We start from the raw sequence: 18191 nt of genomic DNA, 5'->3' as shown, positions 1-18191 counted from the left end.
CTTATACCGATATTTGAAAATTATTTCGATGTTAACAAATTGACATTTCATTACAGAGTTTTAACATACTCTCTGTGCCTTTTAATCGTGTACATATCTCGATGATTAAAATATAATTTAAAATTCTTCCAAATTTCTTAATTTTTATGCGCAAGATTAATCTTTTCGTGGCAGTGAGTCAATAGCTGGATCGAAACAGAGTCCTCTGAATAAGTGATTGGTACCGCAAGATTCAAGTTTCTCTTCGATTAATTGAATCAGATGACCTGTCGTCGGTAATTATGTTTCGTAAAGATAATTCAACGTGAGGTGTCCTGTAGAATGATCGAAGCGTAATCGCGTGTCGTAGTGGAATGACACTGAAATATCATCAAAAGCATGGGAAATACTATGAACTTTTGAATTTGGAAGGCAGACAAAAGAAGAAGAGAATAATTAAATAAAATATATCGTATTTATTGCCGTACAAGATTGAAAAAAATGGGCAAGGTTTGTTCTTGTTTTTCACGATTTAGAGCAATTTTTAAACCCGAAACTGTTACGGACAGTCCCCTTAAGCCATTATGCACAAAACCGGAATGTCTTCCACGGCCACCTGCTGCATCTAGTTCTGGTAAGTTCCAAGCGACACTGTTTACAAGTTAAATAATTTCCAATCGGTACGATCGCTTCAAACTGTAGATCAAACTATGCGTTCGCAAGAATTTCTGCAATCCAACGCGCGATGACAAATACATTTTTATACTTGTAAATCATTGTAAACATATATGAACAATATACCTTTTACTTTACACTTGTGGAAGTTAATCTGCGATAACCTTCTTGCGTGATTGATGATTTTGACGCGTGTAATTCACAGATACAATTTATATTTTCTTATATATTAGATAAACGATATCAGAATCCTGTGATTTGGCACGTGTGAGAAAAAAGTGACGTCTCTAGAAGAATATCGTTCTTCGTAGAATCTCGTTCTATTTTGTAAGTCGATTTACTGAGAATCGATTTATTCCACGCTCGAACAAATAGCAACGTGTTATCGCCATCTAGACAGAAATCGATGATTTATCGTGCTTCTATTATTATATCCAATGTAGTTATAACGGCGGAAACGAGCGCAGCTCAAAACAACCCTCGAAGGATTTCCAAAGTTTCTAGTCCTTGGCACGAGCGACGTTTTTCTTCTTGTATACATATTCTTAAGATCTATTTTAAGAAAGCACGTGCTAGCCAGCTAGTGTATCGAGGATGCTCTTCGATCTTCGATATGCGCGAAATGTGCTTTCGATAGTTTCGATCATCGCTCTTCATAATCATCCGAGCTATATCGAAACGTTTGCGTTGAGTTTGTTACGGCGGTGATGTCATTAGCCGCTACATGTTTTTAGGCAACTACGTAATTTCGAAAACTTCCTGTTACTACTTTTTCGATGTAACGGCGCAACTCGCGTTGCTTCTGTTTTACCGGCTCGGTATGGTTTCAAGATCAAGGCGAAGATTTACGAGAGAATCTTGGAAGAAATATTTTTCAAAAGTTTAGTCAACAGATATGTTCGGTTGGAAATTAGCAAGCAAACAGAAATCGCGCGAACAACGTGAATTCCGCTCGGCGCTTGAAAATTTGGTCGATAGTACTTCACTAAAGAAAATAAACTCGTCTTGTCAGCCAGATGGGAAATCTCACTTTTCGTTTCTTTCGCGGCCAGTCGGCCCAAATCCAATTATTCGACGATGTACGTCTCGTTAGTCTTGTTACGCGTGTAGACTTTCGTCGTGACTCTCTAGCCACTATCTTTTCCATTGTAATTTTTTCATCCGCCAATGTGCAACGTAAAACGGATAGAACGTCCCTCCTCTCGAGACTGTGGATATTCGTGAATCGATAAAAGGTAGAAATAAATGCGACATTACAACGCGTGTTTAACGGCCTCGAGGTGTGACCACTGCCATGAATGAAAGTAAAATTACGCAAGTGGCACCCTGACCTCTGAAGCATGACGTCAGCCTCAATTACGCACAGTTGTATTATTACCCGAGCTTTTTCCGAGATCGAAAGCAGACCCAACTATTTATGATTCATCTTCTTGGCATTCTTAATTGTGAGATAGCAAGTCATGTAACGCGAATACGATATTTCGATGCGAATTCATTCGCGCCAACATCACTTCGATTGATTTTAAAACCGACCAAACAAGTTATCTCTTCTTCTGGTAATTTTTTCTAGCCAATCATTCTTACGCGATTACCTCGCGATCGCTACGTTCGGATTAAAATTGCGCGCGATGTCGTCGTGCAGTAAATAAAAGCCAGCATTAACGCATAGTATTAACGAACGAACGGAGCAATTCGTTATACGATAAGCATATCTTGGATGTTGCCCGTTTCTTCAAAATATGCGTCTTCCTGTCGCCTTGCGTCTGAAACTGCAATAATACCATGTACGGTATACACCAAGAAGAATGTTAATCTTATGCGGATATCGTTGTTCGCATGAAACGAAAGGAAGTTGCTGTTGCATTAGGAACATGCATACCCGCTATTTATCGCCGTAGCTACGGCACGTGCTAAAACTCGTCACACAGGCTTTTGCTTAATTATTTACAGCCGCTTCTCTCACAAGTGTAACTTCGCTTCCTCTAGCGCTGATAACTTTTTACGATATTTGCACCGATAGAAACTCAAATCCGCGTGTTCTATGTGCTCGTCATATCTTCATTGAAAGTTAGTTTGCCAGTAATTGAGTCAATTTTTTATGGAAATTATGAATATTCTCGATCGTGGTAGACTTGGATTCTCAGTAGAAACTAGATAAATCGTTTAGAGAATAAAAATTCTATTCCCATGTTACATCAAATACATGACATCGCGCGTCATCATCAGTCGCTATGGATAATCTGCATTCTAGAACACTTATCTGTATCTACTTAACTATATATACATATATATATATATACATGTGCATAGCAGATTGCCTCGTGGCGTTATTTTTAATCGAAAACAATACCATTAGGTATATAGATGCCATAATTTCTTGCCGCTTACCAACTCACCAAAATAGCATCGATTTCGTATGAAACCGGTTGAAGTAATCGTATGACGGCTGCACTATATACAGATACTTTGAGTAATTTGATCGTTTAACACGATATTTCTTACGCGATCGGCTGTCCGGCTGTCGGGTTATTATATATTATGCGATAGATCAATATTTATTTCTAATTGATCCGGTATAACATTAAGTACGACGGTGTTAATAGAAAGGTAACTGAACCGAGGAATTTTCACTACCAAGCTAACCGATCGTAAGTAGCCACGTAATCTTGAAGATTAAACTTTAGCAGATAAATAAATTTGTTCTTGCGTCTGTGTTTTCCTAACGATTCTCCGTTATTACGTATAGGCAGCTTACGATTCTCCGACTTATGTACAGACACACATACACATATACGTGCGTCGCAGCGATAGAAATTGCAAGCGAATAAGCAGGAATCTCTGAAACGTTAAAAAATAATAAGAAAGAGGCAAAGAATTGGTGAAAGGAGAGAAACAGAGCGTAGAGGATCGAAGAAAATTAAATAAACGAACAATAAGGGAGAGTAATGTACATGACGAAAATGAAAAAACCTAAAGAAACGAATAACGTGTAGAGAAAACAGAGGCAAATTGATTGTAATGCCTGGATGTAGCAAAAATTTAAAAGAAAACGAATAAAGTAAAATTTGTAGAAAATCAAAGGACGAAAAAAGAACAAGAGACGGGGGAAATGAAAAGAAGCGAGAAGATTTGAAAAAGATGTTTCCGCGTGTTACTTAAACACGTGCTTATTTAGCTTTTCGATGTATCTGTGATACATATTTGTCGATAGATACGTTGTTTCCGTCCGCACCCTTTCTTTTTCTGTCTTGCAAAACTCTCCGAGTGAAACTTCTTAAAAGTTAGCCGCGTGAAAGAAAATATCGGTCGTAGAGATTGGTATTCGTCTATTTACTCTACGGAACGTTTTCGCTTGGAATCGCGATTGTACGAGGACAAACGAATCGCTAACAACGAAAATAGGTGACGGCCAATGCGAGCAAGTTGCGTTTCCACTTCTTTTCGCAATATGGGAATTAGTTGCGTCGACAAGTTTCTTTGTCAAGGCTTGAATTTTAAATAGCCGCGGCTTTTGCAAACCGATTTAAAACGAAAACATGCCAGACGTCGATACTAATTGAACGTACCGATCGATTCCCGTAATTGTACGATACATGGAAACGAGACAATTATTGTCGCCAAAACTGGTAAACGTGTCAACATCGGCGTAATGACTCTCTTTCGACGATTTGTAGTTTTTCACTGGCCTTGTCAATCTACTCGAACGTATGGATTAGCCGCTTTCCACGTACATCTTGATCACGTTCGACCATATAAAGATGTTGTTGGCGATCTTCGATAACCGTTTTCTTGGAATACGGCGCGACAGATTATCGAATATACAATTCGTTTCGTAATTACCAGAGTAAATTGTGAGAAATAATCGATAGGACGAAGAGTAGGTGACTCCGACTGGTACCTAGACTCATCGATGACGCCATGTATGGTTGCGTTCGTCGATGCAGAAAAGTCCTTGACGTATCTCCTAGAATATAGCAACCCACCCAACGTGTAGGGCGGCGCGGCGCGTAAAGCGGAGCACCTCGTCTCGCCGTTCCGTACCGTATAGTCAAGTACAGTATACAGCATTGCAATTTCTTCCTTATTTCCAGAACGGGGAGCGATCGCTCACTCTCAGTGATTTCATAGAACTCTGAGCAGTCGAAGGACCGCGGCGCGAAATCCGCCGATGGATTCAGTCTTTCGTTCGTTTTCGAGGGACGAGTTTGCATTCCCGAGTCCTCGAAGGATGTTTTATAGATTTTACGATCGTTACCGGTCTTTCAATGATCGCCGTCCCAATCCCTTTCCCTTCAGATTTTACTGTGAGTGCTCGTATTCTCGCGATCTCGTTTTTATCTCGAATCTTTCGACGCGCGGTGTTCCTCCTTTCGAAATCTCGCAAATAACAAAAGACTAGGCAACTTTTAATTATTCCACTGGATCGTATCTTCGTCGTCGTTGGCAATTCGCCATACGTACGAATTTACTTAAGTGTTTCAGGATGTTGGCAGAATTAGAAATATCGTTATGTAAAGCGTGTTTCGTACGTTGGAACCGTCGCGTCGCACGTAAACGAAGTTAAATTGATAAAAAAATCGTATTCGTATTCTGCTCGCAGGGGAAGATTTTGGAGTTCCAGTGTTGACGATCGCGGACGTGGATCCGTGTATCGCCGAGAATGGAGTCAATCACAGAACGTCCAGATACGACTTGATGACTAGACAGGACGACAAATCTAGGCTGGTCGTTAGACGGGGACAAGAATTTTACTTACACTTGACTTTGTCCAGAGATTACGAGCCAAGTATCGATGGTATGTCGATAATTTTCACGGTTGACGGAGTCGAGAGGCCGCTATACGGGCACGGAACCCTCGTTGCGACGGCTGTTCTTTATCCGGGAGAACCGTCCGAGGGTTCCTGGCATGCCACCATTGACGCTATTCAACACAATTTTATTCGATTGAAGGTAAGCGATCAAAGGCGTATCATCTTTCATTCGTTTTCCATCGGCGCGGTCGTAACACGAGCGATTCTTCTTTTGTCACTTTCTCAGATCGTAGCAGCTCCCGACGCGATAATAGGCAAGTGGAGGATAGACATCGACACCAAGAACAAGAATTTAGACGGAGCCGTTAGTTACACGGTGAAACAACCGTTTTATCTAATTTTCAATCCCTGGTGCAGAGGTAGGGAAACTCGATTTCGATGAATGAGGCGAATCATCCGAATACGCGGGGCAATGATTTTTTGAAAATTTTCCAGAGGACGCGGTGTACATGGAGGAGGAGGATCAGCGACAGGAGTACGTGATGGCGGAGGATGGTTTGATATGGCGTGGAAGCTACAATCGTCTGAGACCAACGGTTTGGAAATATTCGCAGTTCGAGCGAGACATATTAGATTGCGCGCTGCATCTGATGATTCAAGTTGGGAAGGTTCGAATACACGGCAGAAACGACCCTGTCGTTATATCTCGCGTTCTGTCGGCAGCTGTGAGTACTCGAATCCACTTCGTTCTGATACGTCTTTTTGCTTTCGATCCTCAAGGAAACTCAAGGAAAGTTACCGTGTTACAGGTAAATTCGCCGGATGACAATGGCGCGGTAATGGGTAACTGGTCCGACGATTTTGGAGGTGGTACACCACCGACCAAATGGTTGGGTTCGCAAAAGATCCTGCAACAATACTATAAGACTAAGAAACCGGTCAAGTATGGTCAATGCTGGGTATTCTCAGGAGTGTTGGCCACCGTTTGCCGTACCCTGGGACTACCTTGTCGCGTGGTAACCAATTACGCGAGCGCGCACGACACTCAGAGCAGCTTGACCGTCGACTATTTCGTCGACGCCGAGGGGAAAGTTATGGAGGAGATGAACAGCGATTCGATATGGCAAGTATTACGTCTAAGTATACTTAGGTAGTTGCAGCGCGTATCGATCGTATACGCCGCACGCGGTTCCATCATTTTTCACTGCGATCCGGTCGTATCGTAGGAATTTCCACGTGTGGAACGAGGTATGGATGACTCGATTGGACTTGTCGCCGGAATATTCTGGTTGGCAAGCGATCGATGCGACTCCTCAAGAATTGAGCGAAGACGCGTACCGTTGCGGACCGGCTTCCGTCGCCGCTGTGAAGAAAGGCGAGGTTCTCCGACCTTACGACAATGCTTTCCTCTTCGCCGAGGTTAACGCGGATAAAGTGTTTTGGCGTTACAACGGACCGACTCAACCTTTAAAGTTGATTCGAAAGGACGTGTTCGGGTGAGTATTTCACGCGTTCCAATCTTCCTTTAAGATCGATCGATTCGTCGTTTATTCGAGCAAAGAGAATAACGTCTATTTGTTTTACCTTTTATTTTTTTTTCGGTACCTAGCATCGGGCAATTTATTAGCACAAAAGCGATCGGTAGATGGGCGAGGGAAGATATCACTCATACCTACAAGTATCCAGAAAGTAAGAGATCCTTCGAGGAGCGAGCGAGCAGCGAGTCCTCGATTCTTGCTAAAGTCTTAACGCGCGGTTCCTTGTTTTCGTTTCACAGAGTCGGAGGAAGAACGGGCTGCCATGTTGAAGGCGTTGCGTCAAAGTCAGTCGTTGTTTAGTCGTTATTACCTCAACGAGGAGTTCAACGATGTCATGTTTAACTTCGAGCTACGCGACGATATCGTGATCGGACAACCTTTCAGGTATTTCTTCGTTCGTTCCCTAGCTCCGTTTATCCGCTGTTTCGAATGTTCTCTCTCGTATACTCACGAGATGCGTCCTGTTACAGCGTCGTGTTGCTGATTAAAAATAGAAGCAATTACAACGAGTATGAGGTCTCGGTGATTTTAAGAGTAGAGACGGTTCTGTACACCGGACGGGTCGGCGACCCAGTGAAGAGATTAAATATCGATCGACTGGTGAGATCTGGAGTCCTCGAGGAAGTGCGTATGGATGTATCCTGGGAGGAATACGGGCCTCGACTGTTGAATCAGTGCGCATTCAATATCTCCTGCCTGGCCACCATTAAGGACACCAATTTCGAGTACTTTGCGCAAGACGATTTTCGCGTGAGGAAACCCGACATTAAAATCACGGTACGTAGTACCTGCTCTTTACGTTCTACCCTATCTACGTTTATCGCGTGATCGACAACGAAGTAAATTAAAATCGTTTCCGTAGTTGGAGAACGAGCCGGAAGTTGGCAAGACGCTAAACGCGACAGCGAAATTTCAAAATCCGCTACCCATCCCATTGAAGAAGTGCAGATTCTTGATCGAGGGACCCGGAATGGACGAGCAGCTGAAATTGAAACTGTCGGACCAGGTAGAGGTGGACGCGTACGCGGAATGTTCGTTCTCTATGGTACCGAAATTCGAAGGCCGCGCCACGATCGCCGCGAAATTTTACTCGAAAGAGCTCGAGGACGTTGACGGTTTCGTCAATTTTATGGTAAAATCGATGAAAGCTGTTACAAACGGCGAGTAACGACCCGACGAACTGAAATCGACGGCGTAAGTAGTCTGTATTCACGAGTCTTCCAGCGAGCTCCGTCCTTTTAACAAGTGTTCGTAATGTTTTGTACGAAATAAAAGTTTGAAAGTCGCCTGCCTCGCATATGCCGTATGCGGAGGTGGCGCGAGTCGAACATTTTCGTTCAGATACTATGCACGATCCTTTTCCTTCCGCGGCGTCCACATCGAGAACGTTTAGAGTAAACGTCAGAAACGAGAAGAAGCGGCAGGACGAATGGCATACCGGTTCGGAACAGGCTTCTACGTTAGGCCAATAAAAAATTCAATCGACAGAGAACTACCTGAGCAGCGTGGATAGCCGGGACTACCGACTACACGCGGCAGGCGATATTAACGAGCGGCGATCGAGAGAGTCGCTGTGTCGTGTGCGTGATTATTCGGAATAACAGACGGAGATATGGAGGAGGAGGAAGGAGAAGAAAAGGAGAGGAAACGGGACGGGGAAGAGAAACGATCGCGATGATGACGAGTGTTCACGAGCGCACGCATGACACTGACGCGAGTCATGCATCACCATCTAGGAAATTAACGTTGAAATATTATAGACGATGAATGGACCCGATAGCGAGCCAACTCGCTCGGGACGAAGTCCAGCTTCGACCACTTTCCTGCGAAAGAAACTGGCTGCCAGCCGACTCGACGGTAAAACCAATCGACCAAGTTCGTTGGACGGTACGTCGATCGATCGAAATGAGAAAGCAGGGTGGGGTTCGATGACAGACATTAATTTACTATTATCTAAGGACGCGAAGAGTACGCGTGGATATACCGCCGTGCGTGATTTCCCCAGCCTACGTACCTGCGACTCGCGAATCGCAATCGCGTGGAGACGAGGTAGTATTTTTATAACGGGTTCCCGTTTCGATTAAAAGAGACTAAAGAGGAAGAGGAACGGAACGATAAGCTGGTAGCAAGTGAAGACGAATACGAGGATCGTAGAAGGGGGGAAGAAAAATGATAAACGAAAACGTTGGAGTGGAAGAGAGCGAAGAGGGTGGCGGAGGGTCGCGAGGAAGCCGGCGGGAGACGAACGAAGTGAAGAGGGAGGAAGAGAGAAAGGGAGAGGAAGAGAAGAAGAGAGGAAGAACGATATGGAAGATAGTAGTGAGATATGTCTAAATACATAACCGTGACACGTGATGGACGTGTTGCGGCCCCTGTCTACAGGGGTCTCGAAGAAGCCTACGGGGCCCGTACCGATCTCCATTTGGATCCACGGGATTCTGGACTTGGCACCCTGCTACGCGCCATGCATCAACACCCAAGATCCATCCCATTATACCTCATCAGAATAACAAACACGCCTTCCATGCTAAACCAACATTCTTTTGTTCCCATCGAATCCCAGGATCCATCAGAATCGCCGCGAACCATGCGCGTCAGTGACGTATATGTTTTCGTGTAGCCAACAGGCCATAGGGGGTCTTCTCGCAGGCCTACAAGAATCTCAGAAGATATCGTGAAATATCGTCGGATGGCAGAACCGGTGGTTCCAGACCCTCCCGAAGCTTCTCTTCGTCTCTGCGTTTCCATAGTTTGCCGATTTTCTAACGAACGAAACACGTTCGGTTTCGTTGGTCGTCGCCAGACAACCGTTTTATTTCATGCGCGTATACATCTAAGATTATGGTTATTCGCTCGGTTACGTTCGCTTTAGAAGGGTAAGAGATCGCCTTTTATCATCCCTCTTGAACGAACGTCTCGCTTTGACGACACGTTTCTAGATGGCAGCACGCTCTCGAATCGTCCAAGGGATGTATCACGTAGCTCGAAATTGATGGCTCAGGGGAACGAAAAACTCGGACGACGATAAAATTTGATTCGCGGGAGGAAACGTTGAAATACGTAAAAATGTCGTATTTAGCGTGCAAGGCGAACGTAATAAATCGAATGCGCTAGGGCATTCACGATCACGTTGCGTATCGATGGTTTAGTAGCGAACGTAAACTATCATAATCGAGATCACACGAAATGCGAGTGACCGCGATAACGCGTAACGTGTACGCGGATTCGTTACGTTCCACGTTTGATCTACGAACGGTACGCAGCAGCGGCGCGTTGCATCGCGTTCGTAGAACGAACTGGAAAAATCGGAAGAACGTCCGATCACGAAGTACGGATGAAAACGAAAGAAGAGCGGCTCTTTCGATTATTCGAGACAGGAAATCTCTGTTTTGTGATTCGACGCGCGCTAATCGATCGTCGAAAGTGGCCCGCGGGGCGACTCCAAGCTCGACCGCAACGGTGGACTTAATTTCGCTATTCGAAGCAACATTCGGAAGTGGCATGCATCCAGCAGCGTGCACGTGTACGTAATGTTTCCCGTCATCAGGAAAACTCCGCGCAGTAAAAGTCTCGAAACGGTTACTACCTTTCCTTTTACGTCTCTCGACCTTTATTCCCCGCGAATTCATTCCCGTGTAGAGGCAATAAAGACCGCCGCTAATTCTTGGAAGGTATTTTTTTTCAAAGGAACGATGAGTCGGTCGTGGAAACGGCAAACTAAAACGCGATACGAGAGGAAATTGGTTGGATCGGTGTGACGTCGCTTTCGACCGGTCGATCTTTTAAAACGCGTTGCCGTGCATCTTTTCAATCGCGTTTCCGACTACTCGTCACGTCCCTTGACAGTTTGCCGTTTACCTTTTTCTGTTTGCACGAGTATCCCCGGTGCGGTTCGGCATTGTCAGCGAACAAAGCCGCGTAACGACGAGAGGAAAGGTAATTCGTTCGATAGACAGACATCGGGCGAAACGTCGTCGTACAACGAAACAAGGAGGAAGCCGTGTTTCGTCGACGCGATCGCGAACGGAAAATTTCCGACCAATACGATCAGTCGCGAGAAATTAGTTTTCTTCGTTGGAAACTGTGGTGAAACGAAAGCCGCGCGCGTGCTCGAGTTCTTCCCCTGTAACGTGGATCGTGTCGTATCGAATTCCAATCTAATTTGCATCGGAGGACGGAACGGTTGTTTACCCACGTATAAGCCCGAACAGTTGCGAGCGGCTGGCAGCGTATTTGCGCGAGGATTTCGTCGAGGCGGTAGAGAAAGGAGCGGCCAAATCGGCCACACCGCCTTCTTTCGTATACTGCTCGAGGTAGGGTGGTATCGAGGGATCGTAGGAGGGATTCCGAAGACGAGGCGAAGCAGGAAGGGACTGGAAAAAAGGGAGAGATACAGCGCGACTACCTTATTACGCATGCACCCTGTCTAACAAAAACGACTCGCTCGTTGACTGACTGACTGACTGACTAACTGACTGACGCCCCGTACCATCGCTTCGCCGTTCGCGTTTATATTCCCGCGTTTGTACAAGATCAACGTGCAAGTTGCAGGATGGAAATGTACGGTTGGTCGCGAAACGATGAAAAAGTCTGGCCGAAAGAGGAGAGAATAGATACGTGGAAGAGTCGGTTGGAAAGGGAGGCGATTTATCGTGCCGAGATAGATGATACTAGTTAGCGGTTTCGTAAGTGACGAGAATCGTTTGAAAGTCACGCGCTGAAAGGAGAACAGGGGTACGAACCGGTTTACGAAATTGACCGAGTTCAAAGGGTATATTTATCCGGACAAAAAGTAGAGGACAAAGGATGGACTGGAGTCGGGGGCAGGCAAATGGTATTTAATGCGCCGTGTGACTGACGCGCCGTACCGCGTTACATCGGCGAGGAATCGCGTGTCAACGTTTAGTGGGAAGAACGACGACCGTTTAAGGTTGGCGTTCGAAAAGAACAGACCGTGCCCGCGGGAATTCGCGGCCATTGTGTCGGCCATCTTTGATCGGCGACTATTACGTCGGCGGTTATGCTCGTGACGCGAAATGACAGGTTCTAGGGAACATTTGGCCGACGTTGGACATCGATCTCGAATTCCGCCACTTTCCGATACAATAGCGGCGGCAAGATCGGTAGGTGGACAACGGTCGAACCGCAACGCCGTTCGGATTCGTCGAAAAGGTTTCAGGATGCTAGCGAGCCGCGAAGCGGGGACGTCTATCGGTTCGGTGAAGCGGTTCGCGTGCCTCTCGTAATCGCTTGTCGTTCAAATTATGTAGCTCGATTCCGCAAAAATATTAGAAGACTGCGCTCGCCACGTAATTTGCGCTAAATGGACGACATCTATTTAGAAAGTAGGCAATTTCCTTTCTCCGTGGTTCCGCTGCACGTTGTATCCTCTTTGCCTCTGTCTTCCCTCGAATCTTTGTCCCTGAATGCTATTTGTTCGCCACGAATTTGAAAATTATCGGTGATTTACGACGCGCGCGTTTCCTTCTTCTTCTTCTTCTTCTTCTTCTTCGCACGCACGCACGCTGGCCAGATACGACGGTACAGAAGAGCAGCACACAGAGACGCTAAAGATGCTCGTTAGCTCGTTGAAGATCGGTTTCTGGTCGTGAACAACGCGTATACGACAGGCCGTGATAAAAGTCGGCTTTTCCGATCGGAAAAAAAGAGAAACGCGTTGCATTTTGCGAGCAAAGGCAGGCGACAGGAGGAGAATGGCTCTCCCTCGGGAGAGATCGCGGCTTTATACAGCCAGTTGACATCGAAATCCAGTGACGTATCTAATTGAGAGCAGTTTAACGGCGAGGGCGGATCAGTAGGATAAGCCGTAAGCCGACGAAGCCGCTGCACGAGATCACCCTAGGCTTATAACTGCCGGGGAATCTTCTTCGGACCTCTCTCTTCCAACTACCCTCCTGCATCGTGGTTCTGCTACGCCAAGGGTATTGCGGCTCGTGATACGACAGCCCTCTTGCCGTCCTTCCAGCAGACCAGCTCTCTTCTCCCCTTGCTGCCTCTCACCCTGCCCTCGCGTGCCCCCAGCTGCTACCCTCGCCTATCTACCAGAGAATCCGGCGTAAATAATGCCGATTATCCCCCCGGCAATTGTTTTATCGACCGAGCTGTCCCGCTCGAAGAGCAATCTCGAAAGAGGGTGGCCCCGTTCCGCTCCTCACCTCCGACCTTTCCCCGAATCCCATTCCACTGACCTTACACAGATTTACGAGTCGCTTCGCGGAGGGTGAAGACTCGAAAAGTAAATTTCCCCGCTCGTTCGCGTAACCTCTCGCTTCCAAGAACGGCAAGAAACTCGCGCAACGTCGAACCGGCCCGTTTCGTCGAAGACGTTGCGTTCCATCGTGCGATCCTGCTCACAGACATCGCGCATTCTCGCCAAGATGAGTTACCTGCCGTTCTGCCGACGAGCGCGCGAGGAACAGCTTCTCGCTCTGCCGCGTCTTCTAATGGAAACGACGAAAAAACATATCGCGGAGTAATTCGACCGCCCCGTTCGAGATAACGGCGCGCGTTCAGCGCGAATACATCGCGCCGCGTAGATCGTGGATAACGAGCGCGTTTATAATTTTCGAAGGGTACCCTTTAATAGTTTCGGTTTGATCGAATCTGCGAGCTCCGCTTCCTTCGCGGCTTAATGTAATTCGCCGAGCCGTTCGCTTTTTGCCTGCTCGCCTCTTCCTCCCTCCCACCATCGGTTAATTATGAAATTATCCAGAAACAGCCACTCGCTCTCTCTCTCTCTCTCTCTCCTTCCTCTAGCCTCTTGAGGCAATATTTGAGCGCGAATTATGCCGGTACTCTCTTCGTCCTCCTCATTATCCCTTCCTACCCTTTTCCTTTCTCGCCATTAGCTGTCTCGTCCCACCCTCGTACGTCCGTCCCCCTCTTTCTTCGTTTCTTCCGCTTCCATTCACCTTACCACCCCGTGTCTGCCGCCTTCTCCAGCCACCAGGAGAAGCTTGATTCGGTTAACGGGTGCAGACGAACGCGACTCGCCTCCCATTCGTTCCGACTTGGTAACGTTCGCGCGACATCATCCGCTTATTTCGAGCGTGGTTCTCAAACTCGATTAATATTCCCGCAACGACACGACGACGCGACGCGACGCGACTCTCCGGTCGTCTCCTCTCTCGCTAATTTTCCACCTTCGATCGCGATGGCTCGAGCCGACTGCAACGATACGCGCTCCTTTCGCCTCTTATCACGGTGATTCCGGTCAACGGGGGTGGAACTGGGTCACGCGGCGGAAACGAGCGAAACAGAGACCGGAACGATCGTCCGTTGATTGCCGCGCGCGCGTCCACCCTTCTATTCGATCGCTGCGTCCCTCCCTTTCTTCGTCCGGTCGATCCCAACGACTGAATAAGTCTGGCCAATTAAAAAACTAATTTCGATTAGAGTCCCCGAGCGGCCATTCGATATCGTGTAAGTACAAGCCGCGGGGCGCTCGTCGAGAGGGATGAAAAAAACTGGGGGAATCCGACGCTGCTGCGCCATTCGGAAGGGCTAAGAAAAAATAAGGAGGAACCCGGCAATTTGTGCCAGTTTTCACGGCAGAATTTTTACGAGCGACCGTTATCGGGAGCGGTAGCTAGGTAGGAAATATCCTTTAGCGGTGGTTCGCACGCGCACGCTTTTCTCTCGATTAATCCCATCTCGCTGCTCTTATTTTGCCCCGCCGCCGGGGAAAACGGAACGGCTGTCGCGACGCGATCGCCATTGCCGTTCTCAAACCCTTGGTAGGGAAGCGTGCGTGCGTGCGAGCGAGCGAGCGAGCGAGCGTGCCGTAAACACACGTTTCTAAAATACGTTTGGTTCCGCGACGGTGGTTTATCGAGCAAAAAATCCGCAGAATTTTCCACGATTCCCCAGGGGCCTCCCAAGCGAATCGCTCTACAGATATATTTATTTATGCGCGTATTAGTATTTATGTAGGTGCGTACCTACAGGCCGTGGCACCCTGCGGCTCTCGAGGCGTGGATGCTTCAACCGGTATTTGTTATTCTAATGTCGCATTATATATTTGTTTGGGGGCGTGGGCGAGTAACCCGAAGTGTGAAACACGTTGTAACGCGTAGCTGGTCCTCCTGGAATTCCATCCTGTCGCCTCGGTTCCGGCTCGACAACCGCCGTCTCTTAACCAGCCAGCGGCTCTTCTCAGCGCTCCTACGCGCTGTACTCGAAAAACCTTATCGTCGATTCGACGAGACGAGATTTCTTCGACAAAAGACGATGAAACGATCGTGGCGGTGGCTCCTCGCGCGACTGGACATCGCGGACAATTTATTCCCCTTATAATCCGTCGCTGATCTCCCTGTCGAGCTGAAGGAACGCGAGCCATCGGTTCTCGTTAAACGACCTTTCGTAAAGGCACAGAATACCGTGAAAATGGGCCAGTATCTCTGAACCAGAGATTCTTATCTTCGGGAATCCCGTACGAACGCGTCCTCGAAATTTACAACGCCAATGTTTCCTGCTTGTCCAGGCTTCTTTCCACCAACAAACTTACTACCGGTAGCGGCAATAAAATGCCGACTTCATTATGTTCGTCCGCCTGACCGCGCGTAATTAATACTCATCTCGATATTAACTTTCAGCCGCTTTGGAAACCCGAGGACGGATTTGTCTCGTAATTCGCGGTTTATCGCCTCGCTGCGTCAAATAGCCGATGCGATTCACCGACCACCTTTGACATCCTAATTAACGAATTATACTCGCCACGTTGGAATTCGTGGACGAACGTTCGCGCGTCGAAGAACTGGTTTCTACCACGCGTCACGTAGCCGCGTTACGCTTCGACGTGGCTTCGCTATCGTTTACGCACTCTCGCACACGTGTACGGTGTTACGCGTCCTCGTTAGCCGCGTCGTCGCGTAGACGAACCACCGTGAACTCGTATAACCATCGCGTAAAACCATCGACGCTTGCGCCTAATACGATCGTCCAAATTGGTAGCGCACGATAAACCAACGTCGTAGCGATCTCGTATACGCGTACGCCGTAAGAAACAACGCGTCGACGCGTAATATACTTTAATAGTGGATAAATTAAAACATCGAGCGGTGATATCGATCGCGACAGCGACGTCCATAATCGCGCTCGACATTTCATTCGTCGTGCTTGGGACGTGGCCGCGAGAACGAAATACGTACTTGTCTAAAATCGGATAGATCTATTTCGCAGTAACGAAACGAACGTTTCGCGTTTGCAATTTTCGACGCACAACGCGGCTGCCTCGAGTGGGGTGTACGATAAAGAGTTTAGTACATCGTTAAATTATACACCGTTTAACGATAGGCTCCCTCGTTCTCTGCGTCGGAAAGAGCAAAAGATTTATCGATTCGGTCGAGCCACCGCGATTCACGAAATGTCAGGAAGAGCGATAAACAAACACGCTCGAACCGGATGTAATCGCGTTTCCTCTTCGCGTTTCCTCCCTCTAGTCCCGAGATCTCAGCTTCGCCTCGTGATCCCGCCTACCTTCGATCGCGATGCGCATACGTTTCCGCGGTTTCCATACGTTTGCCTGGTTCCAGCGCGATACGTGGCCGGGCGTCGACGTGATCGCGTGCCGATAGCTTTCTCGCGATCGTTATCGCGACTAACTCCGTCCGGTTTCTTGACTATCCGCGCTCGTCGCGTTATTACCACAGTAACACGGCCGTTTTCTCTAGATCGTCGAGCCGTCGACGACCACGGTCAGCGATCTTCCATCCCGTACGAGTCTATGATAGCTGCGCTAGCTATAGCTACGCGTCCCGTCCTGCTGATCGAGTGGAATTTTCATGTTTGCTGTTGGGTATTTGGAGGTCCCGTTACCATCGGCAAAATTACTCGCACGGTACGATGGCTGGCGATTTCGTTACAGACTGTCGCGGTGTGTCGCTCGCAGCGCTCGCCATGCAAATTTGTCCACCACGGCAGCCGTTCGATAATTGGCTCCGATTTGTTATTGGATAATTCCTGGCTACGGATCGACGTCGATACCTAAACGGTAGCGGCTAGCCGTTTAAAGAATCGATTTCAAAAAGATAGCGGTCGCGCGTCGATCGGCCGACCCTGCTGTACCTATCCTGCCAATCGGCCAAGTCAAAACGCTTGGAGAATCGCTATCGCTGCCAGCTACTAACAGAGAACACACCCACGAGAACGAGAATGTTTCTCAGCCACATGAGTTATTCATGACGTACCTATATAGTTCTCCACTTTGTCACTTACACGCGTTCTAACGCCACGCATGTCTCTCTCCCTCCCTCTCTCTCTCTCTTTCTCTATTTCCTGTTCTCTTCCTCGTTTTTATTTATTTATCTATTTATCTATTTATGTATTTATTTATTTATCTGTAGCCAGAGGTGAGGCTATTAGAATACACGTTTTGTTTCGCAGGGACCATCCGCTCCGATCTTTACCAGAATCTCTTCCCACCTCCTGTCTTTCTTCGTCTTTGTCCTTTTCCTTCGTCTCGCTACTTTCGAGCCCACGCATTGTAATCTCGTTGATGCGCGTTGCAGCGGAGAGAAAAAAGGAACGCGGAGGAGGAATGTGTCGCGCGCGGCATGTGGCCGCATTATGTACGCTTAGCGTGCGCGCGATCGGAACTCGCGAAGAGCGCTAGCGAGAAGTCCTTGCTATACGCGCCTACGGGCTTTTCGGCGATTCGTATCTGCTTTAATTTGAATAATCGTTGCTCGTTGCTACGGTTCGCTGGGAATCGTATCTCTCGCGCGGCTTTATCCCATCCATGGCAGATGCTCGCACGAGTAAGTAAGTACGCGTTCGTCGTCGTCTCGACGCGACGGTTCGCTCGTTCCGAAGCGAAAGCGCTCGAAAAGGCGGCCGACGACCGGAGAAGAGAGTGCCTCTCTGCGTATACACACTCGCAAGCGGTTTACGTTTTCCACGCCGGCAGATTCGATTCCCTACTTGGGGCATGGAAAAGCTGGCGCCGCGACGCACTCGATGGCCGACCGAGCCCTCGAGATCGTTCTCTTTCCCTCTCTCGGCTAACCGTGCGATCCGTTGTCCCTTTGGAGAGGCGCGTCTACGTCTCCTCTTCCTTTCCGCTTTCAACGTTTCGACCAAGCTGGTCCTCTTTGCTCTTCCCTCGACATCGTCTCCTCGTTATCGCAGCCACGAACAGTAATTTCGTTGTTATTATTAGGAACGCCCGAAGGGGCGAGGGAAAGAAACCGTGTGTTTACCCTCTCCAGAAGCCACTCGAGAAGCCGAG

The 18191-nt window shown here is 47.6% G+C and overlaps 1 protein-coding gene across 2 annotated transcripts; it reads left to right on the top strand.

The window, feature by feature from the left end:
- Positions 1-97: 97 nt before the first annotated feature.
- Positions 98-17350, top strand: Tg (transglutaminase). Of its 2 annotated transcripts, none has more exons than XM_072013094.1 (10): positions 98-613; positions 5255-5604; positions 5692-5824; positions 5901-6130; positions 6215-6528; positions 6632-6901; positions 7015-7094; positions 7183-7327; positions 7414-7720; positions 7806-17350. In XM_072013094.1, the coding sequence occupies exons 1-10, from the start codon at positions 481-483 to the stop codon at positions 8109-8111; spliced, it is 2268 nt and encodes a 755-aa protein (XP_071869195.1). In that variant the 5' UTR covers positions 98-480; the 3' UTR covers positions 8112-17350. The 2 variants fall into 2 exon arrangements, with proteins under 2 accessions (XP_071869195.1, XP_071869194.1); XM_072013093.1 differs by lacking the exon at positions 98-613 and adding an exon at positions 4731-4958.
- The last annotated feature ends 841 nt before the right edge of the window (positions 17351-18191 follow it).

This window comes from Bombus fervidus, chromosome 11 (assembly GCF_041682495.2).
Source record: "Bombus fervidus isolate BK054 chromosome 11, iyBomFerv1, whole genome shotgun sequence".
In the NCBI taxonomy this organism is placed as follows: domain Eukaryota; kingdom Metazoa; phylum Arthropoda; class Insecta; order Hymenoptera; family Apidae; genus Bombus; species Bombus fervidus.
Note: the sequence above shows the minus strand (reverse complement) of the source record. Positions and strands in the feature narration are given on the sequence as shown.